Consider the following 27,548-nt stretch of genomic DNA (forward strand, 5'->3'; position numbering starts at 1 on the left):
CTTTCCAGGTCTGGTATATCCCTCCTCCAGACGGAGTCTAGGTGGAGGGTTTCATACGAGGACGTTAGTAATTGATGATAGTCGTATTAGTCGTATTTTCTTGACTTGGTTTTTGGTTTATTGACGTTGGTTTATTTCTGAAGCATCGCCTGTCTTGCTTTTTGTCCCTGTCAAATATTCCATTCTGTTCACCTACTGACACTTATCCTCTCCTATCGGCTGCCCCGTTACCAACAAGGTCTGCCCTACATTTTCAAAAGCCTAGAGAAAGCTTGTCTTAACACAATGGCGCCCGACCACGGATAAATCCGTGTTTCGAATCCATGTCCGTGGCAAGGTTGTTTTGGCTTTTATTCCATTTTAATAACCTACTCAATGTCACCGAGCGGCACTGCAGAAGTACCCTACTCTTTGAATTCCAAAAAGTGCATTACCGGCCATATCCTCTTAGGGGCGCTATCTCGATAATGCAGTGTTCCCTGTGGCAGAAGTTGTCTTGTTTTTTCTGGATTTCCAATGTTGTTTTCTGCTAACCTGAAGCGATGCCTATAGCCTGTTACACGGATTACGTTTTGGGAATGTGGCTACTGAGGCTAACACGGTTATTGGTAATCAATAATCAGAAACGACGCCCCCCCCCCCACCCCCCCCCCCCCCCCCGCCCCCTTTCATGCATTCATGGTGGACCATCAATACCGATCATATGCAGTTTGAGTTTTAACTGTAGCTTCTGTATATCCGAAATGCCATTGGATTTAACGTTAGTAGCTTAGCGGCCTGTATCTCGCCTTCCAGGAAATATCCTAGCCGAAATCCCTTATAACGCTTATATTCAAGAGGCTATAAAATGAGAACGTATTGATGAAAAAATTATTTCTTTAAGCCATTTTGAAGGGACGGTTTATGGTGTCAATTGACAATGAGAATGGACAGATAGCAATACTATAAAGTATAGATCTAGCTCTACAAACAGCCCCACGGACTGTGCAAGTCTGTTTAGAAATGCTGGCCGTTTAGCGTGAGATTAGACGGATCCAAGTGTCCGGGAAAGTGTTAACAGTTACTAATCATCGTGAGTTATGCACGTCAATTTGATAGTATTTTTCATTGCATAAGTGTGTCTTTGGAGACCCATTACTGAATGCGCTGTGTCTATTCTATCTGCGCTGCCTCTATTCTATCCGCCCTGCCTCTATTCTATCCGCGCTGCCTCTATTCTATCTACGCTGCATCTCCATCTATCCGACTCAGGAATGCACACACATATACCGTCTTTCTAGTTTCAGTGTGGACAACCCGAAGCTGGCAGATTGGGGGGAAAGAAAATACATATTGCGGTATAAAGCCGTGAAGTCTTAACACTGACTGTCTGCTGTGATGGTTGCTAGGCAACACAGATTGTTGTTAGGGAATGGGACTGAACTTGCCAGATTTTGGGAATGTTTTGCTGTCAAACAGATTAGGAACAGATTAGTGAGCATGACAGAGAACACATTAATAAACATTGACAGACACAAATGCAGTAGAGTATTGTTCATGAGTTGAGGGAGTCCATGGAGAGGTGGGGGGAGTCCATGGACAGGTGGGGCAGGACTGGGGGGAACGTTACACTGTCCATTGGTTTGTTTTTAGATTAGAACCTAGCTAACGTAATTGTGCATTTGCAAAAACATCAGCTTTGCTACAGATGGTGACAAATCCGTCACTTCCAAAAGTTCATCCTCTCTGAACTTTTCTGTCCGTCAAACCAGATACGAATCTGGTGGAAACGGATATACCCAATGAAAAATAACAAGCATGAAACCGCCCAGACCCATGGCATGATGGCACAACTAACGTTATTAGTAGACGCAGCCAGTTGTGGAATGAGAACCTTGTTTGGTTACACTTCCCAGCTAAAGCTTGCATGTACAATAGAATAGAATTATAAAATAAAATAGGCCAGGGCTGCACAATTGTGCATGATGTGATCAATGTAGCCACAGCCTATTTATTTGACGTGGTCATTATGTACCCATTGTACTTTTGCTGATGAGAATGTGTTGTCGTGTTGTAACATCTGTACCAGCGGTGTGAGGATTCGCCTGTTCCCTGAACTTTTCCCTGTCTACTCTCCCTCACCAGCCCCCACCCTTGCGATGATTTACTCTCCTCTACTCTTCACCAGCCCCCACCCTTGGACTACCTTCACGCAGCTGTCATAGTTTATGATTAGCGCCCCAGAGGGCTTTATATACCTGGACGCGTTTTCCTTAATGCCAAGCATGCAGTGCAAAAATGCTTCCGCATTCGTCACCGCACGCCAGTGCGGTAAAGCGCCCTTCTTTTCAGACAAATGCTACCGTGCGTGCACCGGCGGCGGCGTGCTCGCTCAGGTGCGTGCGTGCGCCGGCGTGCTCGCGCGAGGTGCCCGCGCATGCGCATGAGATCCCGCCTTGGTTCGACACGAGCGGAGCTCAATATATATAAGTCACCGCCCCTTATTCAGTATCTAGCAATAGCTCAATTGGCAAGGCCACATGGCTGTGGATCCTATGGCTCGTTTGCTGGCGAGTTCGAATCCCATCGAAAATATTTTTTAACGTGATTTTTTTTTAACGTGTATTCTTTCGCCGGTTAAGGTTAGGCATGGTTAAGGTTAAGGTTAAGGTTAGGCATTGTTTCGGAGTTGGTTAAGGTTAGAACGGTTAAGTTTAGGCGCTGTTAAGGAGCTGGTTAAGGTTAGAGTTTGTCAAAGAGAATGGCAATATAATTTCTATGGTTAAGGTTAGGCATGGTTAAGGTTAAGGTTAAGGTTAGGCATTGTTTCGGAGTTGGTTAAGGTTAGAACGGTTAAGTTTAGGCGTTGTTAAGGAGCTGGTTAAGGTTAGAGTTTGTCAAAGAGAATGGCAATAGACAGCCTATTTCCGCGCGACCTGGGCGCTGGGCGGCGGAAAATGAAAGGCGCATTACTGCACGCCACTACGGTAAATTTTTGCACTGCTTGCTTGGCATAAAGCTACACGCTACCTGGACCTCACTTCCAGTCCTGGTCGGGTCGTTCTGTATCTGTGTTCACTCTGTGTTCATGGAGTTCTGTACGTTACCATCCTGTACGTTACCATCACCTGCCGCGTCTCCGGCGTGAGACGACGTGCCAGCCATCACCACCTGTCGCCGTTTGCCTGGAGTGGGACACCGTCTTCGCTCTCTAATTCTCTACGGGAGGTTTTCCAGTGTTCCCACTCCAGATGTCAAGCCGGCGCGTCATCGCTCCCTATTTTCCACGGGAGGATGGCATCTCTTCGCCCCGGTCCCCTGGGACCCCTTTGTTCTGCGTTGCCCGGCCCCCCCGAGGAGGAGGAAGAGGATCTCCGTGCCTGGAGTGGGATACCGCCTTCGCTCTCTAATTCTCTACGGGAGGTTGCCAGTGTTCCCACTCCAGACGTCAAGCCGGCGCGTCATCGCTCCCTATTTCCACGGGAGGATGGCGCCTCTTCCCCCTGGCCTCCGCTGTCGGGCCCCTGTACCAAGTCAAGTCAAGTCAAGTCTCCGTGCCCGGCCCCCCCGAGGAGGAGGAAGAGGATCTCCGTGCCTGGAGTGGGACACCGCCTTCGCTCTCTAATTCTCTACGGGAGGTTGCCAGTGTTCCCACTCCAGACGTCAAGCCGGCGCGTCATCGCTCCCTATTTCCACGGGAGGATGGCGCCTCTTCCCCCCGGCCTCCGCTGTCGGGCCCCTGTCTCCGTACCAGGCCTCCGCCGTCGGGCCCCTGTCCCCGTGACAGGCCTCCGCCGTCGGGCCCCTGTCTCCGTGCCCGGCCCCCGCTGTCGGGCCCCTGTCTCCGTACCAGGCCTCCGCCGTCGGGCCCCTGTCCCCGTGACAGGCCTCCGCCGTCGGGCCCCTGCCTCCGTGCCCGGCCTCCGCTGTCGGGCCCCTGTCTCCGTGCCCGGCCCCCGCCGTCGGGCCCCTGTCCCCTTGCCAGGCCTCCGCCGTCGGAACCCTGTCCTCATCCCTGTAAGCAGCCCTGGCCCATAGCCCTGGCCCTTAGCCTTTGTCCCTGACACTTAGCCCTGTCCCTTAGCCTGTTAAAGGCTCTTAAAGGCACAGTGCCGCATTTTCCTTATTTCCTTGACTCTAGTGTTTTGTGTTCTCCCCTGTTCCCCTCTCCAGTGCCCCTGGTCCTAGTCCTTGACATTTAGCCCTGGCCCTGTCCTTTAGCCCTAGTCCCTTAGCCTGTTCGCCTCTTAAAGGCACAGTGCCGCATTTTCCAGTTTTCCTTGACTCTAGTGTTTTGTGTTCTCCCCTGTTCCCCTCTCCAGTGCCCCTGGTCCTGGTCCTTGACATTTAGCCCTGGCCCTGTCCCTTAGCCCTAGTCCCTTAGCCTGTTCGCCTCTTAAAGGCACAGTGCCGCATTTTCCTTATTTCCTTGACTCTAGTGTTTTGTGTTCTCCCCTGTTCCCCTCTCCAGTGCCCCTGGTCCTAGTCCTTGACATTTAGCCCTGGCCCTGTCCTTTAGCCCTAGTCCCTTAGCCTGTTCGCCTCTTAAAGGCACAGTGCCGCATTTTCCAGTTTTCCTTGACTCTAGTGTTTTGTGTTCTCCCCTGTTCCCCTCTCCAGTGCCCCTGGTCCTTGACATTTAGCCCTGGCCCTGTCCTTTAGCCCTAGTCCCTTAGCCTGTTCGCCTCTTAAAGGCACAGTGCCGCATTTTCCAGTTTTCCTTGACTCTAGTGTTTTTTGTGTTCTCCCATAAAGGGACTGTTCCGCCTTTTGTTCTATAATAAAGATTTGCCCTGTTTTGGCTTACTCTCATACCTGTCTTGTGTTGTGCGATTGGGGTCGGTTACAAACCATAACAAGCGGAGGTTGATACTGTAGGTTAAGTGTGATTAGACAAAAACAAGCTTGCTACTTAATCAAGTATCTAGCCTAGTGTTGCTCACATTACCAAACTATTGTTGAGCCCTCCATTGGTAAGTGTTTCTTGTTTTTCACAAGACATTTTTTTAAGTGAGTGAAGCAAAGGCTGATCAGCCGTGCACATTTCAGCACCACACAGCAGCTCATTGAAAGTGGACAGCGACACTTTTTCTTTTGTCAAGGTTTTTGGGTTTGAAAATATGCTCACCCTAATCTTAAATCTTACAAACAAATCTCTTGAAACAGCTCTCCATTTATATGAATAAAGAAATTATTAATTACATGTGGTATTCAAAGAACCAAGGTTGTAAATGTAAGCTAAACTATTGTTTAAGGTAGCTCATGTCGTGACACAATCAGAGAACCACAGTTATAATGTCATCTAAACGACCATTCACTCACAATTTAAGTCGTGGCACGTTGGGTAGTTACAAACAGAATCTGGGAAATACACAAAGGTATGCAAGTTAACAGGAAATAAACTAGCTCTACAGTTAAAGAAACACGAGTAGATTCTCACCTTAATCACCGATACACACAAATCACAAAGGAAAGGTTTAAGGGTTAATTGAGCTGATCTGAACTGGTGTGAAGCTGCCTCTGGCAACACGAGGATCTGCCCACGCCAGGCCACAGTGCAATGTGGGCGTAGGTCAGCTTGACACAAAGTGGAGGAACATTATTATTTACAAATAAATAGTTTTATAATATATAAAATAATAGTTTATAATAGTTCTTCTAATGTTAGATAGTAAATAATAATGTTAAAGGTAAAATAGGCCCTCCTGGCTGCCTGCATTGCGAGGCGGTTGCTATGCAACATACACACTAACAAATAGCTGGCATTCTTTTATTCATCACAGGCTAGTGTTATATTGATTTCATTATTTGGCTATTTATTTACATGAACCCTTTCACTACCATTCTACCAAAAGGGTTCATTTGTATGTTGCTATTTATTGTGCACCCACTAGTATCACACTCCACCAAAGTGGCCTTCTAGACAGAGATGTTATAAACAGCAAACCAGTTTATTGAAGAGGTGCGAAGATGATACAAGCCAGAGCAGATGGAAACTTTTCATGACAGAAGCTCTCTCTCCAGTGTGTGTGTGTGTGTGTGTGGGGGGGGGGGGGTAGATTTAACCTGTGTCCTAGCTTGACCCAGGGCAGGTGTGGCTGCCATCCCCACACCACAGTAACGTTAGGCTAACCTGTTCTGGCTAACGAGTGATACTAATGTGATACCACGACTATGAACCAATCAGTTTACTTGATTGTTTGATTTATAATTTCCATATTATCACACACTTGAGTTGGTCACTGGGGGAGAATTACTACAATAACACGCATACATCTATTTACTGTATCTAACACACATGTGTGGATGCACGCACGCACGCACGCACACACACACACACACACACACACACACACACACACACACACAGTATTTGAGGTTAGTGCACTCTCAGATTGCATGTTTGGCTCATAGGGTTGAGGAGAAAGGTCACAAAACACTAAACATGACACATAAACACAAGCCAGACTATAGTACTAAGCCTGTGTGTTTGTGTGTGTGTGTGTGTGTGTGTGTGTGTGTGTGTGTGTGTGTGTGTGTGTGTGTGTGTGTGTGTGTGTCTCTCAGGGTGGTTGAGAAAGGTTACTATAGTGAGAGAGATGCTGCAGATGCTGTCAAACAGATACTGGAGGCTGTGGCTGTAAGTACAACTTCTTTATATTAACCCGTTCTATCTATTTATCTATCTATCTATCTATCTATCTATCTATCTATCTATCTATCTATCTATCTATCTATCTATCTATCTATCTATCTATCTATCTATCTATCTATCTATCTATCTATCTATCTATCTATCTATCTGTGTTCACCCTGTTCCACTTCCTCTTGCACCTTTTATCTTTCTCTCTCTCCCCCCCCCCCCCTCTCTCTGTATCTCCCTCTCTTCGTTTCTGTGAGTTACCACAAAGATAGTCTGGATCACTGGACTGAGAATAAGCATGGCTTTGGGTAAAAGCATGCCATTGGCAGACTATTTCTGTCATAATTCTCCTCCCCTTCCGCTATCTGTGACATTGTGCCCAGGATGAGTGTGATTGGTTGGAAGAAATACAAATCAAGCCAGAGCTGGATATAAAATATATAAATTAGTACTACTGAGTAATAGTGCTAATCAGATGTATGTACAGAGTTGTAGTATTAATATGTGCACAGGTGATACAAGTATAAAGACACTATGGTATAAAGTCGTACTATATATATATATATATATATATATATATATATATATATACGTTAAGAAAAATATATACTTTATACAGTATATACAGCATTATTGTACATGCTACCATGCAGAGTTGTATGGGTTATATGCAGGTGTATATGTTTCAAGTTTCTTTAATAGTTGTCATACAGAAGTACAGAATACTTTTATACAAAATGCTTCTTACTATTACGCTCCAGAGACTGTGCTAGACAAGATAAGTATCAAATAACATAGTATAGCATGTAAATTAGAAGTAGAAAATGAGGTCACAGTGTTCAGTATAGACATATGTACAAATGGATGTATGTATATATGGATATATATATATGGTAAATATAAATGTATATATACGCCGGTGTTACGCACCCCAGTATGGGGACGCAACACAAGGCAACAGACATAGTAGGTGAGGGTGTAGTGACACAAAACCAGGGCCCTGTTCCTCGTACCTGGCTAACTGAGTTAGCCGGATAATTTTCAGCATAGCTTGACTTAAGCCAGAACTTTCCGTTCCCCGACGTCGGATTGTCTAAATCACCATGGTAACAGATCAGAAAGTTTGAACCTGGTTGAGGGCAGTGTTTAGTTCAGTTAGCTGGATAACCTGCATGGCCACACCCTCGCAAAGAAATGCCAGCTCGCTTCCTGAAATAATTATCACAGTGTAGATCCCATTATACCATTCTGAATTATGTTTTTGTGCTTCGTTTTTCTAGAGGGGGCTTTTGAAATGTAAAATAATATAAATCATATTCAGCCTATGAATTTACTTTGTCTTAAATAATGCAAGTTATATGGATACGGCGCTCGCTATCGCGACACACACTATGTAGTTATTTTCATAACGCGGAGCATTGCAAATGTGTATCCCGCTGGGATATTTTTAATGAATGAAACCTATCGGGAGTTTGGCTCTGATTAGTTTCATATTCTTCGCTGTGGATGTATCTGCGTCGGAGCGCCCGAATTGTGTTTCATTCAAGCATAAATTGAACTGTCTTTATGCATGGATTGTGGATATGAATTACGAGGAATCTGAATCTGTGGATTGTTGAATTGCATCACTGTAACTCACACGTTATTGTGATATTGTAACTGGGTTTAAAATGTCTGATGAGATGCGCTGTTTTACGGATTTGATGACGTGACTTGATCAAATGTATGAGCAATTGCAAGCCTTTGACGTTTTGTCAAATGAATTTGAGAAAATGCATGTATCTGTTCAAGCACTGTTATCTGATGATGAACAAGAGGGTGATGAACATGACTGGTATAAACCAAAGGTTAATCAATTCAATTCATGTATGGATTATGCCTGAAACAGATTAAAACCTGATTAATAGTGAAACTGTATATATATAGCCTCCAACTCCCTCTCTGACACGTTATTTCGGGAGTCGTGCCTTGAAAACTGTGGGAACCATGTATTTATATAGTTGGCTACATGATACCTAAGCACATTATACTTACTTATTACTTATACTACTTATTCTGAAAGAGTTTAACTAATTATTTTTGCTAGCAAGATCTCATTCGATTATTCATTCCATTAAGCCTACTGCCAGCAGGCACATTTAAAGAAATATAATCTGATTGATTGGGGTAAGGGACTTAACATTAGCCTATAGATTATGCATTTAACTTGTCGGCGAGGTTATTGAGCCGTACTGTATTGTACCCATTCTGCAATCTGTTAATAAAGTTTTCAATAAATCAATCAATCAATGCCGTTAGAAAATCAGGATTTCTGCGATCAACACATGCTGTCTTTTCAGGTGAGGCGGCCGCGCGCAATTATCCTGAACATCAAGTCTGGTTCGAATTAACGAGACTGAATCAGCGTTCGAGGAACAGGGAAAGCCTGGATTCAAACATCCCGTTAATTGAATCTGGATAATGGGACTTTTGATCAACTTAGTTGAACCAGGTACGGGGAATAGGGCCCAGGAAACAGTTTGCCAAAATAATAATATTTATTTACAAAACACAGCAACACAGAGAGCAAGGAGGACTACCAGTGGCACCAAATCAATACACAAAAAGGAAAAGAAACCCCCCCCTCTACAAGCACCGAGTGCCCAAAAGTACAGGTGGTGGTGCTCACTCTAAGCTGGTGTCTCTAACATCAGGTCACCTATGTGATGCAAAATGTAGACCCCAGGGTATCTTCCTGTCCTCAATTGTCCCTGTGTGCGAAACAAAACGTTAATATACATGAAAGACAATCACCATAGGCTGGGTGAACAGGGAAACAAACAAATATACAAAGGTTAGGGTTAAACAGAAATGTGCACAAAAGATAATAACCACTAAACACAACACAATGAATCAGAGCTCTGTCACCAGCTCGTATCCAAAAGCCACAGCTCTATAAAACACAAAACACTAAAGACACAGTTCTACAATAAAGATCAACACAAAATATATGGTTCTATAACCCAACAGCGCAACACACCAGAGCTTTCACCAGCTCTACCAAAAGATATCTTAACCAGAAGAACAGAGGAACATAAATTTTTTGTCCAAAGATCTGAAGGTTTGTTGTGTTTTTGTACATGGTGTTAGATCAGAAGGTTTGTTGTGTTCTTGTACATGGTGGAAGATCTGGGCCCTGTTCCTCGTACCTGGCTAACTGAGTTAGCCGGATCATTTAGCTTGACTTAAGCCAGACCTTTCCGTTCCCCGATGTCGGATTGTCTAAATCGCTATGGCAACAGATCAAAAAGTTTGAACCTGGTCGAGGGCAGGGTTTAGTTCAGTTAGCTGGATAAACCATGGCCACGCCCTCGCAAAGAAATGCCAGCTCCCTTCCTGAAATAATTATCACAGTCTAGATCCCATTATACCATTCTGAATTATGTTTTTGTGCTTCGTTCTTCTAGAGGGGGCTTTTGAAATGTAAAATAATAGACCTAAAATGCTCATAATAAATGTACTTTGTCCTAAATAATGCACTTCATATATACGGCGCTCGCGAGGTGCGATACACACACTATGTGGTTATTTTAATAACGCGGAGCATTGCAAATGTGAATCCCCCCAGGGATATTTTTAATGAATGAAACCTATCGGGCGTTTGGCTCTGATTAGTTTCATATTCTCCGCTGTTGATGTATTTGCTTAACGGAGCGCCCGGATTGTGTTTCATTCAAGCATAAATTGAAGTGTCTTTATGCGTGCCGCGTGGACTGTGGATTGTGAATTACGAGGAATCTAAATCTGTGGATTGTTGAATTGTATCACTGTCACTCACACGTTATTGTGATATTGTAACTGGGATTAAAATGTCTGATGAGATGCGCTGTTTGACAGATTTGAGAAATGTAATGAGCCGTTGACGTTTTAACTAATGAATTTGAGAACATGCATTTATCTGTTTAAGCACTGTTATCTGATGATGAACATGAGGTGTCACTGGTATAAACCAAAGGTTAATCAATTCAATCAATCAATCAATCAATCAATCAATCAATCAATCAATCAAATTTATTTGTATAGCACGTTTAAACATGACGCTTGTCAACCAAAGTGCTTCACATAGCTAAGCTAAGTACAAAGAAAAGTATAAAATAAACAGAAAAATTAAATAAAATCAACGGATAGACAAAGGAAAAACAGAACAACACGTCAACAAGTACGGCAAGAGTCAAAGTGAGTCAGGGAAGGCCAGGCGATATAGGTGGGTTTTGAGTTTTGATTTAAAAGACTCGATGGAGGGGGCAGATTTGATGGACATGGGGATGCTGTTCCAGAGGTCAGGGGCTGCGACCGCAAAAGCACGTCCCCCCCTAGACTTGAAGTTAGACCTACGAGTGGTTAGGAGACCCTTATCAGCCGATCTGAGGGCCCTGGCGTTGGTATAGGAGGTGAGGAGGTCTGCTAGGTAAGCAGGGGCTTTACCATTTAGGGCTTTATAAACCATTAAGAGGACCTTGAAGTCTATTCTAAAGCGCACCGGGAGCCAGTGGAGGGAGGCAAGTACAGGGGTGATGTGAGCTCTCTTCCGGGTACCTGTGAGCAGTCTAGCGGCAGCGTTTTGGGGGAGTTGTAGACGGGCTATGGTGGATTTATTTAGCCCCAGGTACAGGGAGTTACAGTAGTCTAAGCGTGAGGATATGAAGGCGTGAATTACTCTTTCCAGGTCTGAGGGGGAGAGAATGGCCTTGATCTTGGCTATGGATCGGAGCTGGAAAAAGCACCCCTTCACCACCGAGTTTACCTGCCTATTGAAGGAAAACTCAGGGTCAAAGAGCACGCCCAGGTTTTTAACAAAGGGCTTGACTAGGGGAGACAGGTTACCCAGGCTGCTGGCAATGACATTGGTTTGGTTTGGAGGGCCGAAAAGGAGGATTTCACATTTTGAGTGATTGAGCTGTAGAAAATTGTGTGCCATCCAGCATTTGATGTCGTCTAGGCAGGAATGAAGACTGTCAAGATTGTTTATATTGTTGGGTTTCATGGGGAGATAGACCTGAGTGTCGTCAGCATAAAAATGGAAAGAGATGTTGTGGTTTTTTTTGCTATCTGTTGCAGCTGCATTGTTTTTCATGAACATACCATATTTTGATAAGTTTGACCATTTCTCAAAATCTGAAAATCATTATTTAATAAAACACAGAAAAGGATCACCAAGTTACTCTGGATAAAAAAAATACTTTACAGACAACATTGAGACAAAGCTTCCTGACACATCTCCATCCAAACTCTTGGAAGAACTCATTTAAATCTCATCTGATACCACCTGGAGAGATAGTTTCAGAGTGTGGTGCTGAGTACCAAGTATCTCATGATGCAGCAGTTAAGGTGTTGATACCATTCAGCACCACATATCTGTGTGAAGCTGGCTTTTCATCCAGCTCTGAAAACAAAATATAGGGCCAAGTTGAGCCTTGAGGATGACATGCGCGTTGCCTTGTCAAAGATCTCCCCACGTATTGACCGTATTATTAGCAAGCAGCAGCAGACCTCGCATTGAGCTAGAAATGTCCACTGAGTGAACGAGTGCTTATTTTCTGTATTTATTTATATTTTTTGAGAAATGATAACTTGGTGATCCTTTTCTGTATTTAAATAAAATACATGATTTTCTGTTTTTGAGAAATGGTCAAACTTATCCAAATATGCTATTTTTATGGAGAACAGTGCAGCTGCAACAGATAGCACTTTAGTGATCCTTTTCTGTATTTAAAAAAAAATACATGATTTTCAGTTTTTGAGAAATGGTCACACTTATCCAAATATGCTATTTTTATGGAAAAGTGTGCAGCTGCAACAGATAGCACTTTAGTGATAATTTTCAGTAATTTTATAGAAATATGCTATTTGATTTACTACTACAAGCAGTGTAATGTCAACAGTACTAAGCCATTTAGACCTGAAACACCTGTTAATAATGCATTATATAGCGTGCATATACACACAGTGTTTCCCGGTTTCTTAAATAAACATTATTTTGAAAGCAAGCACTTTTGTCATCATTGTAGCAAAAAAGACAGGACCGGAAAAGTCTTTATCGTATGTAGGGGTGCCCTGGAATATTTTATTGAACACAGGGGTGCCTTGGCAGCAGAAAGGTTGAGAACCCCTGCTGTAGAGGACCTCTGTGTTGTCCGACCAGTCCAGTTTATTGTTCAGGTGTACCCCAAGGAACTTATATGACTCCACCACCTCCACCTCATCCCCTCGGATGGTGATGGGAATCGGGGGGGGGCTCTTCTTGCCCCTCCGGAAGTCCACCACCAACCAGCTCCTTGGTTTTACTGGTGTTGAGTTAGACAAGGTCCCCAAAATGTATGGAAGTGAATGAAGAATGGTGGTGTTGACAGCAGACTACAGTACAGGGACGCCAGTGGTCGCTAGCTTACTTGTAGATGCATCTACATAGTGGAAAGACTGCTGAAACTTGAGAAGTTCAACATTGCTTATGTTCTTTTTTCATAGTCGACTAATAGTCGACTATCGGCTAATTTCGGCGACTACAAGTCGACTATACAAATCCTTAGTCGGGGACAGCCCTAGTGCTTAGTAATAATTTCTGCAATCTTGACCAATAAAGCTGCTCTTTTCACTTTAAAGGGGACATGCATTGCTATTCCTAGCACTATTTGGGCAACTTTACTTTACAACTTTGAGTCTATTGAACACATCTCTAAGCTTTTATTAAAAAAAATGCATTGTTTTATATTTCTAATCAAGTACTCAAAAGCCGCCCATAAGCACTGTGTAAATGAGTATGTGCTACTGCTGCTTCCCTGTGAGGTCCAGGTTGTGTGTAAATGAGTATGTGCTACTGCTGCTTCCCCGCGAGGTCCAGGTTGTGTGTAAATGAGTATGTGCTACTGCTGCTTCCCCGCGCGAGGTCCAGCCCAGGTTGTGTGTATATGAGTATGTGCTACTGCTGCTTCCCCGCGTGAGGTCCAGCCCAGGTTGTGTGTAAGTGCTACTGCTGCTTCCTCGCGCACGGTTTGTTTCCCCGACACCTCTCTCTCTCCCTCTCTATCTCTCTCTCTCTCTCTCTCTCTCTCTCTCTCTCTCTCTCTCTCTCACTCGCTCGTTGTCTGCCTCGCTCTGTTTGAGGAAGTGTCGGGTTACACTATCTGCCTCGCTCTGTCTGCTGTCGCTGTCAACCATAGAGGGGGCGTTAGTTATGCAAATCAGTGCTATATTAACGTCAGCAAAACCGTCAAATCAGAACAGCTTAGTTGAGTGAGGGAGGATCTCGTGAACATCTACTCCTCCCTCCCCATCAACATGGACCCCCTGCAATTTGCATACCGCCCCAACAGGTCCACGGAGGACGCCATAGCCCATGTGCTGCACACAGCAGCATCACACCTGGACAAGAGGCAGGGGAACTATGTGAGAATGCTATTCATCGACTACAGCTCGGCATTCAATACCATAGTCCCCTCCAAACTCATAGCCAAGCTCAGGGACCTGGGCTTGAACTATGACCTCTGCCAGTGGGTCTTGGACTTCCTGACGGGCAGACCCCAGGTGGTGAGAGCAGGCAACTGCACCTCCTCATCCATCACCCTCAACATAGGGGCCCCCCAGGGCTGTGTTCTGAGTCCCCTCCTCTACTCCCTGTACACACACGACTGTGTGGCTCAGCGGAGTAGCAACACAATCATCAAATTTGCTGACGACACAGTGGTGGTGGGCCTGATCTCTGCAAACGACGAGAGGGCCTACCTGGAAGAGGTCAAGGTCCTGGCGGGATGGTGCCAGGAAAACAGCCTCTCCCTGAACGTCAGCAAAACAAAGGAGATGATTGTGGACTTCAGGAGGTCGGGGGTCAAGGACTACAGCCCCCTCAGCATCGACGGGGCACCGGTTGAGAGAGTGAACAGCTTTAAGTACCTCGGAGCCTACATATCCGAGGACTGGACATGGACCACACACATTGACAGTGTTGTGAAGAAGGCACGACAACGCCTCTACTTCCTCAGGCGCCTAAGGAAGTTCCAAGTCAGTCAGAAGATCCTTAAGAACTTCTACTCATGTACAATAGAGAGCATCCTGACTGGCAACATCACCTCCTGGTTTGGGAACAGCACTGCACAAGACCGAAGCAGACTACAAAGAGTGACACGTTCAGCCGAACGCACAATTGGAGGGGGGCTCCCCACCCTCCAGAACATTTACAACAAGCGGTGCAGGGGCAAGGCTAAGAGAATCATTAAGGACTCCAGTCACCCGAACAACTGCCTCTTTGAACTGCTGCGGTCAGGCAAGCGATACCGGAGTCTCAAGGCGAGCACAGAAAGACTCAGAAGAAGCTTCTATCCCCAGGCCATCAGGCTGCTCAACGAACAATGAACACTACACAACAACCATCAAACGCACATAGCACACACATCCACACGCACACACTCACTTTAAACAAACACACTGTAGCACCCACTCCCCACACTTTATAGCACACACTCACTTTAAACAAACACACTGTAGCACCCACTCCCCACACTTTATATTTATTGATAAAGGATTGCACTACAACTCGTACACCTTACTGTAAATTGTACCTAAATTGTACCTCATCCCATTTCTGCTTTGCACTATATAGTATTGTATATTAGTACACTGCATAGTATTGTATATTATATGGTAACTCAGTTACGTCTATTCTGCATCGAACATTGTACATATGTCTATACTGAACACTGTGACCTCATTTTCTACTTCTAATTTACATGCTATACTATGTTATTTGATACTTATCTTGTCTAGCACAGTCTCTGGAGCGTAACAGTAAGAAGCATTTTGTATAAAAGTATTCTGTACTTCTGTATGACAACTATTAAAGAAACTTGAAAACTTGAAACTTGAACTCGAGATTAGACTGATGAGTCAATATGGTAATTAGAGACACAGACCCATTGATACTAACCCGTATTACTATAAAACCATGCTAAACACAGAAAAAAGCCATTTATAATGCATATCCCTTTTAATTAAGCATTACATCACGAGACAGAGTGGGTTATAGAAATTAGATCACGCCTATGGGTGGTTGTTAGGCCCGAGGTGCAGCCGAGCCAACAAGAAAATATGAAAGTCAATGCTTGAAGGAAAATGGACTTCGGAAATCAGTTTTTTATTTACTGTTCTGTAAATGTTTGTGTGGACCCCCAGTCATGCAACAGCTAATGGGGATCCTAATAAACTCAAACTCTAATGGGCTTCGATCTACCAGGTAGCTAGCTAGTCAAACACACAAACACTGGTTGTTACTAGTTAGCTAGCAAACGTGAGCTAACCGCTAGCTAACATAAAGAGTGACCTGTAATTCAATGCAGTGAAAATGAAGAGAAGGTGATGATTATAAATGTGTTTTATTGTATTGAGTGGTAGAAGTAAAGACATGTCTAACATATCCTTTGTTTGAACAATTTACTGGAAAGGTCTGCCACCAATGACAGACTCGGTCACGGTGATATTCCCACACACGCACTGTAGCCTACCACTGACTGCTGTGGGTGGGAGGCAGTTGATCAAACTATTGTGAGGGAAATACGAGGGGGGTCGCAATCTTTGGAAACTTAAAGGGGCTATGTATTGCTATTCCTAGCACTATTTGGGCAACTTTACACAATTCCTGTTAGTCTATTGAAGACATTTGTAAGGTTTTAAAAAAAAAATGCATTGTTTTATATTTCTAATCAAGTACTCAAAACCATCATTTTTCTGTCTCAAGAAATCAGGCTGTTATGGCCTGGCTCCGCCCATAAGCACTTTGAGTCTGCACTGGTAGAGAGAGAGAGAGAGAGAGAGAGAGAGAGAGAGGGAGGGAGGGGGTGGGAGAGAGAGAGAGAGAGAGAGAGAGAGAGAGAGAGAGAGAGAGAGAGAAAAAAAATCTCTCTTCCTTTCTCTCCCTCTCGGCTCATGAGAGTTTGCGGCAGCTTGTGTTTTTTTTTTCCTTTCTTTCAATCTCCCGTTTGCGGGTCTGTGGCGCGCGGCCGGCAGGTACCCCCCCCCCCCAAGTGCCCCCTCTCTCTCTCCATCTCTCTCTTCCTTTCTCTCTCTCGGTGATGAGTCCGCGCGCGGCAGAGAGAGAGAGAGAGAGGGAGGGAGGGGGTGGGAGAGAGAGAGAGAGAGAGAGAGAAAAAAATCTCTCTTCCTTTCTCTCCCTCTCGGCTCATGAGAGTTCGCGGCAGCTTGTGTTTTTTTTTTCTTCTTTCTTTCCACTCGCTGTCTAGTCTAGGTAGAATGGGGGCGGGCATTAGCTCCAACCACAGAGCCAATCGCATCACCCAGCGGCCGTATGACGCATATTGGCCGTTCAAAAAAAAATGACCTGATTTACTGGAGGAAAATTCAGGATTGGCTGAATCTGAGCAATCCGCCAATATGGTATTTAGACACTAAAACACATTGATACGAACTCCTATTACTATAATACAATGCTAGAGACTGAAAAATGACATTTATAATACATAGCCCCTTTAAGAACTCGCTATTAAGTGTCTATAATCAGCACAAGTTCTTTCATTGCGTATTATTAATTTGATTGAAATTACATAGTTATGTTTACAGTGATATATTGGGGGGGACATATCATATTTTTCATATGATCAAAAAGTGGGGGTGCAAAAGTTTGCTCCCCCAAGTTCAATTGTGGGGATGCACCTGCTCCACTTGCTCCATTGCTCAGGCGCCCATGCCCACAGGTATGACCACTCCAGTCTATCGAAGGCCCTCATGGCATCCAAAGATAGTACTGTGGCTGGTGTTATATTATCCTTACTTGTGTTGATAAAGCCGGTTTGGTCAGTGTACTAGTTCCGTCATATATTTTTGTAGACGACAGGCCAGGACTTTGGCAAATATTTTTAGGTCGGCGCTGAGAATACTTAGGGGCCTATAGCTACCACAGTCGTTTGGGTCCTTGTCCTTCTTAAGGAGTAGCAAAATAAGAGCCATATTTACATCCCTCGAGAATTCTCCTTGTTCAATGGAGTGTTTAATCATCTCATGTAATAGTGGGCCTAGTGTTTCCCAAAACGCTAGGTATAGTTCGGGTGGAATTCCATCCCAGCCGGGTGCTTTACCCTTCTTCATCTCAGCAATTGCGTGTCCGAGTTCTAAAAGAGTGATCGGACTCATTAAGAGGTAGGCAAGCTGATTTGGGCCAGTTAATCTTGAAGCCTGATCATTTACCGAAGTCGTCGATTATATCCAGTAATTTTGTGGCTGATTGGGAGGGGTCTTTCATAAAAATGTGTAGGTCATCCACATAGAGAGCCATTTTGTGTGGTGTATTATTGATTATTATAGGGGCGATTTCTTATGATTGCTTAATAAATTGGGCCAATGGTTCGAGGGAAACCCTGTCTAGAAGATCTAGAGACTGGAAAAAGTGTGGAACAGTCATTATCATTGCTGACGGCGAGGCATATAGAACTTTAATCATATGAATAAAAAATGTTCCAAGTCCCATAGCCTCTAGTACCATCCAAAGATATGACCATTCTAGTCTGTCAAATGCCTTTATGGGATCTAAGGACAGAACCGTGGCCGGAGCTGTATTGTCCTTACTGTTATCAATTACATGTAATAGTCTTATCTGTTACGAGTGCAGGTAAGCAAATGTGAGTCCAATGGTGGAGGAAATAATGTGAGACAGAGAATGATTGCTCTTGCTTCGAGGTGTCTTTTAATGTAAGATCACAGAGCAAAGGGAATCCAGGAAAAGACGCCGAGCGTTAACTTGAGAGAAAGGGTAGATAAAGCAGATACACTCCTTCCACACGATCAACAGTCTGAAGCCTCGACAGGGGCAGAGAGAAACAACAAGTGAATAAATAGTCAAATACCAACATTCCAATGCATCAATCAGTGACAGGTAATTGACAGCTCGTGACAGCAACCAGTGGTGACAGAACAATCAGTGACACATCAGGAATAGGGCGTGATCAACAATGTGTGCAGATACCAACCACCAGGTGAAATAACTCCAGAATGACAGTAGGGTTCCTAAGACTAGAACCCCAAACACTTATCTGCAGCCAAGCGACCCAGAATAAATCCTGTTTGATCGCAGTGTACCAGCACCATCATATACTTCTGCAGACGGCGGGCTAGTACCTTGGCAAACATTTTAAGATCGGCCCGAGAAGACTCAAGGCCCTATAGCTTCCACAGTCATTGGGACCCTTATCCTTTTTGAGAAGTAAAGAAATCAATGTCATGTTAACATCTCTCGAGAATTCCCCTTGTTCAATAGCGTAATTAATCATCTCGAGCAACAATGGACTTAATTTGTCCCAGAATGCTAAATATACATGAGCATGGCGCAATCGAGGTCAGTCGCCATTGGTTTTGCTCCGCAAAGATTGTGCACACTTTTAGTTATTATGTTTATTGTTAATACCTTTTTTTTTATAAAAACCACGCTGGCATGGACGTCGTACGACCGCCAGGCACTCATGGACTTAAACTTCGGACTGGAAGAAGAGTTTAACGACACTTTTTGCCAAGATTGGCCATCAGAGATCAGACGGGAGAAGGACAAAGACAAAGAGGACAATAGAAAATGCGGCAGGATCAAGAGGAAGCACAGGGGACGGAGAAGTGGAATCAGAATAAGGCTAAAATGTTCTGCTTACCGGCCGGTGATCCCATCGATTCTGTTGGCAAATGTACGATTGCTGGAGAATAAGATGGACGGTCTCCGTGCAAGGATTCGATTCCAACGCAATGCGAGGGACTGCAACATACTATGTTTCACAGAGACATGGTTGAAGCCAGCAACTCCGGAACAAAACATCATCCCATCGGATTCCTTCTCTGTCTTCCGAGCTGACCGAACTGAAGAGTCGGGGAAGTCCGTTGGTGGAGGGGTTTGCTTTCTCACTAACAATGGCTGGTGCAGTCCCAAGGAGGTGAAGATTCTTTCCCACTCCTGCTCGCCGGACCTTGAACATTTGTCCATCCTTTATCGCCCGTTCTATCTCCCCCGGGAATTCACAGCCATCATAACAACTGCAGTTTACATTCCACCGCAAGCCGACACCGCCAGAGCTCTGGCCGACCTACAGGACTATTTGAATCAACACCAAAACAAACATCCGGACGCGGCTATGATCTTAGCCTGTGACTTCAACAAGGCTAACTTGAAAAAAATTATGCCAAACGTTTTCCAACACATCAAATGCACAACTAGGGGGGGGACACGTTGGATCCCTGCTACACCCCTTTCAAACAGGGCTATAAGGCAGTACCAGCGCCTTTGCTAGTTAAATCAGATCAGGACGCCATATTTCTTCTACCAAGCTACAAACAACGAGCCCGAGAGGCTGTTGTGTCGCGAGAGGTGAAGCAGTGGTCTGAGAGCTCAGAGGCCACGCTACAGGACGCACTGGGGGGTGTAGACTGGGGGATGATACAGTCGAGCTCCAGTGACGTCAGTGAATACGCTGATGTTGTTGTTAGCTTTATAGCAACATTAGCTGACGGTATTGTCCCCACAAAGAAGGTGCGGTTTTTCCCAAACCAGAAACCGTGGGTGGACAATTCCATCCGAGTGGCCCTGAATGCTCGTACCGCTGCTTACAACTCTGGGCCGAGCATCGGGAAGTATGGAAGAGTATAAGGTAGCAGCCTATATGCTACACAAGGAGGTGCGGGCTGCTAAATGGCGATATGCGAACAAGATGGAGACACAGATGGCACAGAACGACACGAGAGGCTTATGGCGGGGAGTATGAATGATAACTGATTATAAAGTCAGTCCCCCCTCAATAGTGAGTGCCGACGCCTCTCTTGCGGATGAACTAAACTCCTTTTACGCCAGGTTTGGAGTGAGCAGTGGCGACGTTAGATCACCGGCTAATGACGTCACTGACACGCCGGCTGCCGCGGGAAGGGGGGGCTCATCCACGGGGGGGGGGAGACACTCTCATTGACGGAACACAGCATGAGATTGATGTTTAAGGGTATAAATACTCGAAAAACGGCTGGCCCAGATGGGATAACAGGACGAATACTTAAGTCCTGTGCAAACCAGCTGGCCCCAGTATTTACATCCATATTCAATATATCTCTGGCTGAGTCCGTGGTCCCTGCCTGCTTCAAGATGTCAACCATAATCCCTGTGCCAAAACACTCCTCTCCAACAAGCCTGAATGACTACAGACCAGTGGCACTCACCTCTGTGGTCATAAAATGCTTTGAGAGGCTGGTCAAGGATTACATCTGTGCCTCCCTCCCTAGTAACATGGACCCACTGCAGTTTGCATACAGGGCAAACAGGTCCACTAACGATGCGGTCTCCCAAGTACTGCACAACACACTATCTCACCTTGACAGTCAGAAGGGGGGCTATGTGAGATTGCTGTTCATTGGCTATAGTTCAGCTTTCAACCACCATAGTCCCCACCAGACTGGTTGACAAGCTGATCGATCTGGGTCTGAGCTCCGCCATGAGCACCTGGATCCTGGACTTTCTAAGTGACAGGCCCCAGGCGGTCAGGGTGGGGGGTCATAGCTCCAGCAAAATCAGTATCGGGTCCCCCCAGGGCTGCGTTCTGAGCCCCCTGCTGTACTCACTGTACACACATGACTGTGTGGCCAGGTTTAGCTCCAACTCCATAGTGAAGTTTGCTGACGACACGGTGGTGGTGGGGCTGATCTCTAACAATGATGAGAAGGCCTATCGGGAGGAGGTTGATGAACTGGCACGCTGGTGCTGGGACAACAGCCTACTCCTGAACATTGGTAAAACCAAAGAGCTGATCGTGGATTTTAGGAGAATACAGCAGGGGACACACACGCCGTTGTGGATAAACGGGGCTATCGTGGACAGGGTGAGCAGTTTCAAAAAATCACTTTAAACAAAATGTCACTTTAAAAAATAGATCTTTAGAAACACTTTAAAAGAAGGAGGTACTGTATAGTTTAGATACAGTAAGAGTTAACATTGTAAATTGTATATTGCATAGTAGTGTATATAAGAACCAGTTTCTCAGGAACCTAGCATGTATTTTTTTTTTACCATGCATATCTTGTGTCTTATCTATTTTATTTTTCAATGCCTATTTTATTCTATTTTATTATTGTATTTTGCACAATCAATGCGGGCAAGACCACCCGCATTTCACTGTATTCCCTGGTATGTATGTGACAAATAAACCTCTTGATTCTTGATTCTTGATTCTATGCCTCAGGTGGAATCCCATCCCAGCCTGGTGCCTTACCCCTTTGCATTTCAACAATCGTCTCTTTGAATTCTAAAAGAGTGATTGGTTCCCCCAGTTCTTCAGCGTCTTCCTCGAAAATGTTGGGTATTTCAAGCCCGCCAATAAACACTTCATTGCTTTTTAACAAGGTTGAGTTAAAACGCCATCTGGGAGCTCTTGTGGAGAGCTTGCCAAACGTTGCTATAAGGGAAATCCCCTTGTGATCCGAGAGAGCTAGGGGAACCAATGAGATGTCGAAATTATCAAACATATTAGGGGACGCAAATGCGTAGTCTATTCGAGAGAAGGTTTTGTGTCTGGCTAATAGGTAAGAGTAGTCCTTGAGGGTGGGATCAGATATGCGCCAGAGGTCTGCGAGCCCAGTGTCCTGGGCCCACATCCTGAGGGCCTTAGAAGACTGTTTTTGGTCATGTGTTTAGGAGGAACTGGATCTATCCATCTCTGCGTCCCAGCATGCATTGAAATCACCACCCACTATGAAAGCGTATTCATTAACTCATTCAGTACCCTAAGCTGTCCCCATCTCTGCCGCTTCAGGCCAGCTTAAAATGGTCATTTTCGTGGTGTTTCACGATGTTTGCAGAGCTGTGTGTGTGTTCTGTATTATAGCTGTGGAGACAATGGTGTGGCTCATTTGACAGACACTACTTGTAGTCCAACATGGAAAAAATAGTTTGTTTCTACACACTGTAGTTTGTAGTTTATTACATGCTAAACATCGCGCATTTCCAAGATAATCCAGTCTTTTTCCATAGATCACGAGATAAAACGCGTTATATGCAATAAGCCCAAACCATTCTGGTTGATCCCCTGAAACCCCAAATACTCCCAAATCAAAGGTATATACCATGTACACATGTACCTTCACAAAATCATCAAGGGGGGAGGGTCGTTTGATCATGTTTGTCAAGCATGCTTTACATCCGGTAAAACACAAAACTGTGATCGTTAGAAAAACATGTTTCAGGTTCGGTAAAATAGACATAGAATATACCTTACCTTAGCCAGAAAGTATTCCAAAAAGAATAATTCCAAGTGATCGCATCGCCATCGCGATTACCAGTGTATATGTCTATACACGTTTCGATGGGAAATACGCTTCAGCAACGGAATTTCGAGGCGATCTCTGTTCAAGCAGGAGGAGGAGCCCTTACCAAAAAAAAGGAAAACGTGTATCCACACCAAGCCATTCCAGTTCAAAGGTAGGCGATACTGTTTTTTTCAAAGACAAATGGAAATAAAAAATATAAGAAGTTACAGGAACCGATCACACTGTTAAATTATGCAAACAGATGTTGTTTAAACTGCAACACTCAAAGGAAAGATATACACATTAACACGTCTTGTCTGTCCCAATAAGGGTGATAGCTATAACATGCTAGTTAGCATGAGGCTAGCACATCAGCTCCTCGTCCAATCAACAGCCATCTCCCGCCTCAACTACTGCAACGCACTGCTTGCTGGGATCCCGGCCACTGCCACCAAGCCTCTTCAACTCATTCAGAACGCAGCGGCCCGCCTGATCTCAAACCTACCGAAGTTGGCCCATGTCACCCCACTCCTTAGGGACCTGCACTGGCTCCCCATTGCTGCACGAATCCGCTTCAAGGCCCTCGACCTGGCATACCGTGCGGCAAAGGGAACCGCTCCCGCCTACCTCCGGTCAATGGTCTCTAACTACACACCCTCAAGACCCCTACGCTCTGCATCTTCTGGCCATCTCAGACCCACTCCTATCCAAGCTCCGGGAGGGTCATCAAGGAGAACCAACGTTTTCTCAGTCCTTGCCCCACAATGGTGGAATGAACTACCCACCCCAGTTAGGACAGCCGAAACCCGTCCAATCTTTCGCCGTCGACTAAAGATGCACTTCTTCAACCACTATCTGAAAAAAATTTAAATATATAAATCTAACCCAACTAACCTTACTGTCATGCACTTGTCCTAATAAACTAACCCACACTGTAGCACTCAACACTTTGATGAACATTGTTACTCAGCTGATAAAGTTGTGCCCTTCCTGATGACTTGTCGTACAGAACTTGTAAGTCGCTTTGGATAAAAGCGTCAGCTAAATGACGAGTGTAAATGATGAGTCCAGCTAGCCTGATTTGATTTTGATTTTATTTCCTGCTATCATTCATTATGTCCATTGTCCAGCTAGCTTGCTAGCATTCATAGAGACGATACACATGTGCGGCCACGAGGTTAGCAAGTAAATAGGTGCCCCGCTACCTTGGATGGGCAAGAGGTTAGCTAGTTAGCCTGTTAGCTCAAGTAGTTGCCCAGCTAGCCTGATTGGGCATGAGATTAGCCATTTGTGATATTCAGATAGATACATGCATTCGGCCCACATAGTTTCGTCACTCACCCGATAAAAATGTTAAGATATGACCTGATGTTATAACGTGTCTCCCGGGACTGCAGCTCGCCAATTACCATCTGTAGTCTGGATACGTCAGCTTGCTTAGCCAGCAGGGAGCTCTCCAGACACGCCAGCCTCTCGTCCTGCTGCGAGGCCTCTACCGTTAGCGAAGCTAATTCGTTAGCATTAGCCCTAGAGCTAGCGTGTAATGACTCCATCATCTCTCTCAACGGATCGACCGCCAACCTAATTTCCTCTGTCACTGTCCGGTGAAGAGCGTAAACAAATTCCGTCTGTGCCTTTTTTTGCGCGTCAGTGAAGCGTATTTCAAAGTCTGCATGGAGTTTGGTCATGACTGAGAGAACAGCTTCACTTATTTCACTTATTTCGGATGAAGGCGAGGATGGATTCGGTGTTAGCTTGAGGGCCGGTGTACTCATGGCTTGGGTCGGTGGGCGCTTGCCGGCCATAAATTAATTAAATAATTTAAATAAAGACTAATGGGGTGAAAAGTGTATTTTAGCAAGTTAGTAGGGAGCTCTCGTGAAACACGTCCTATTCCATGAGTGCCTAGCTCCGCCCCCCTCAAAAATACTATACTGTCGAAATCATCAATTAAAAGGAATAAAAAAAGACTACTGAGGGCATTAAAAGTGTTAGTTTGTAAAAGTTAGGGGAGCAGTTACGAATGTGCAACCTCACTCCATGACACCGGCCCCACCCTCAAATAAGCAATATATTCTATAGATTGTGCATAATCGTTGGAATTTCCATACTGACAAATTCAACTAAAAGCATTGACGCAGTAGATAAGACTGGGTGTTTCAGTGTGGTGGGACCACAGGGTCCTGACTGGACAGGCTGCACTGCTAGAAGAGGGAGAAGAAATAAGCTTAGTAAGGTTTTTCTTTTTAAAGATGCACTGGTACCACTTCATCATTGCTGATGAATGAGCGTTCAACTCTTAGTACGGTATTATATACCCAGAGCCACTGTCATAATCACAGCAAGAGCGTTCTTCTCTCCTCCTCATTCCCCCCTCACATTCACCACACGCCCTCCTCACTCCTCTTCATCCTCCCTTCCATCCACATCCCATATATGGTCAGCACCCCTTCACCCCCTGTCACTCAACTCAGCTGCACCTCATCCCCTGTTGATGAAGACCCTACTTCTACCGGATGACGCTGACCAGAAGTCGTCGTGGTGTTAGTATCATTACCTAGGTACGACGCCTCAGTCCGAAGACCTGCTAGACATCCCCGTGTGATTATTCCCTGTTCTAACTTTCCTTTCTTGTGCCCAGGACCTTCGTGCCAGTGTGCCCCTGTCTGGACCCCCTGGAGCTTTTCAAGGAGTTCCTGCTCCCTCTCTCGACACGGACCTGTGTCGTCCGTCCGCAGTAGCACTGGAGTGCACCTGCTCCCATTACCCCAAGAACATTCCCAATTCATATCTGTTGTACATTTCTGGATGTAACTCTTGCCTACTTCGGAATACTATTAAACAACCTGAAACGCTCCATTCTCTCTTCTCCTGTGTTCAGCGATTGGGCTCTGCTTAAAACCCATTCTCACAGCCACAGAGTACAGATTCCTTACAGACCTGTTTTTTTCCCTCTTTAAAGGTAGAATTTGTAATGTTGTCAAACAATCTATATGCTAAATATATATATATAGCCCTACTTGATATTGCACTTTGTTTACTTTTGTTTTTCTGGTCTGATGGTTGATTGATTGATTGATTGATAGAAAACTTCATCATCATCTTCATTGAAAACAGATCGCAGAATGGGTACAATACAGTACGGCTCAATACACACAATTGTTAAGGGAATGCAGACCAGAGAAAGACTTTTGTCTTGTTTACATCAGGGTCCCCCATTTTCAATTCATAATGACATTAATGACATACGCAACATACAGATATATATCATGACATTTCTGACATACATGACATACAGGCATACAGTATTGGTATTGGTGTACCCACCAATATGTTATATTAACACATTGACGGCCACAGGGATTAGACGGGCCCCACTCTATATGGCCAGCATATCATAATAAGGTTTCATTGTGCGTGAGGCTGTTTGTAGAGCTAAATCTATACTTTATATTATTGCTATCTGTCCATTCTCATTGTCAATTGACACTATAAACCGTCCCTTCAATATGCCTTAAACAAATAATTTTTTCATCAATACGTTCCCATTTTATAGCGTCTTCAATATGAACATTATAGCAGAATGTTCTGGGATATTTCTTGGAACGCGAGATACAGGGCGCTAAGCTAATAAAGTTGGATCGAATGGCGTTTCGGCCATAGACAAGCTAGAGATAAAAATCTAAATGCATTTGATCGGTATCATGGTCCACCATGAATGCATGAAAGGGGGGGGGGGGGGGCGGGGGACGTTGTTTCTGATTATTGATTACCAATAACGGCATTAGCCTCAGTAGCCTAATTCGCTGACCGGGTGGCTATCAAAACAAGGCCCGATTGGGCTGTAATTGTAATTGTCAAATAGCTCTTACCTGTGGCCGGTTGGACTGCAAAAAGGATTTCCCAGTTATCGATCGCCATCTGGTAGATCCATATGTCCATTGGCTGATATATATAATCCTTTACTGCATACTGAATTCAGCGTCCCAAAAACTATTTCAGGCGATCGGCTACACGCATAGCTTTAGGCTAATAGAAAAATCCATTCATAAAAAAAATATTATAAAACACCGGTCTGTAACAGGGAACACTGCATTATCGAGACAGCGCCCCTATGAGGATCTGGCCGGTAATGCACTTTTCCGAATTCCAAGAGTAGGGTAAATCTGCAGTGCCGCTCGTGACATTGAGTAGGATATTAAAATGGAATAAAAGCCAAAACAACCTAGCCACGGACATATCCGTGGTTGGTCCTCAACCGTTGGATCCGAAACACGGACATGTCCGTGGTTGGCCCTGAATGTGTTAATATGAATTTTTCCAGACCTGTCTAGGTAGAGCCTGATGTGTGGCCAGCAGTAGTAACCCCTCCCCTATCCCCACTTAACTCAATGTAAACAAAGTGCAGTACCAAGCGGGGCTCTTTTGCCTAGAGGTCGCTGTTTGACTACATTACAGATCCTACTTTAAAGATCCCCCAGATGTAAACCTTTAATGTTCTATATTGAATAACAATTGTATTCATATGTTTTTTCCCCACCAAATCGGTCCGTAAACGACTGAAAATGGCTTAGCAGCATCTCTACCTTTACCCTCATTGAGAATGCAAGAATCTATGATTATGCTAATT

General features: G+C 44.7%; 1 protein-coding gene across 1 annotated transcript in view; it reads left to right on the forward strand.

Annotated features, from left to right (window-relative positions):
- Positions 1-27,548, forward strand: part of camk4 (calcium/calmodulin-dependent protein kinase IV) — a gene marked incomplete at both ends in the record, with an annotated part of 138,327 nt that overhangs the window by 88,697 nt on the left and 22,082 nt on the right. Inside the window, one exon of the mRNA XM_084324956.1 lies at positions 6,547-6,619. Within this exon, the coding sequence (XP_084181082.1) occupies positions 6,547-6,619 (73 nt within the window). The remainder of the gene's footprint in view (positions 1-6,546; positions 6,620-27,548) is intronic.

The sequence above is a fragment of the Notolepis coatsorum genome (assembly GCF_963971535.1).
Source record: "Notolepis coatsorum genome assembly, chromosome: 11".
Taxonomy (NCBI): domain Eukaryota; kingdom Metazoa; phylum Chordata; class Actinopteri; order Aulopiformes; family Paralepididae; genus Notolepis; species Notolepis coatsorum.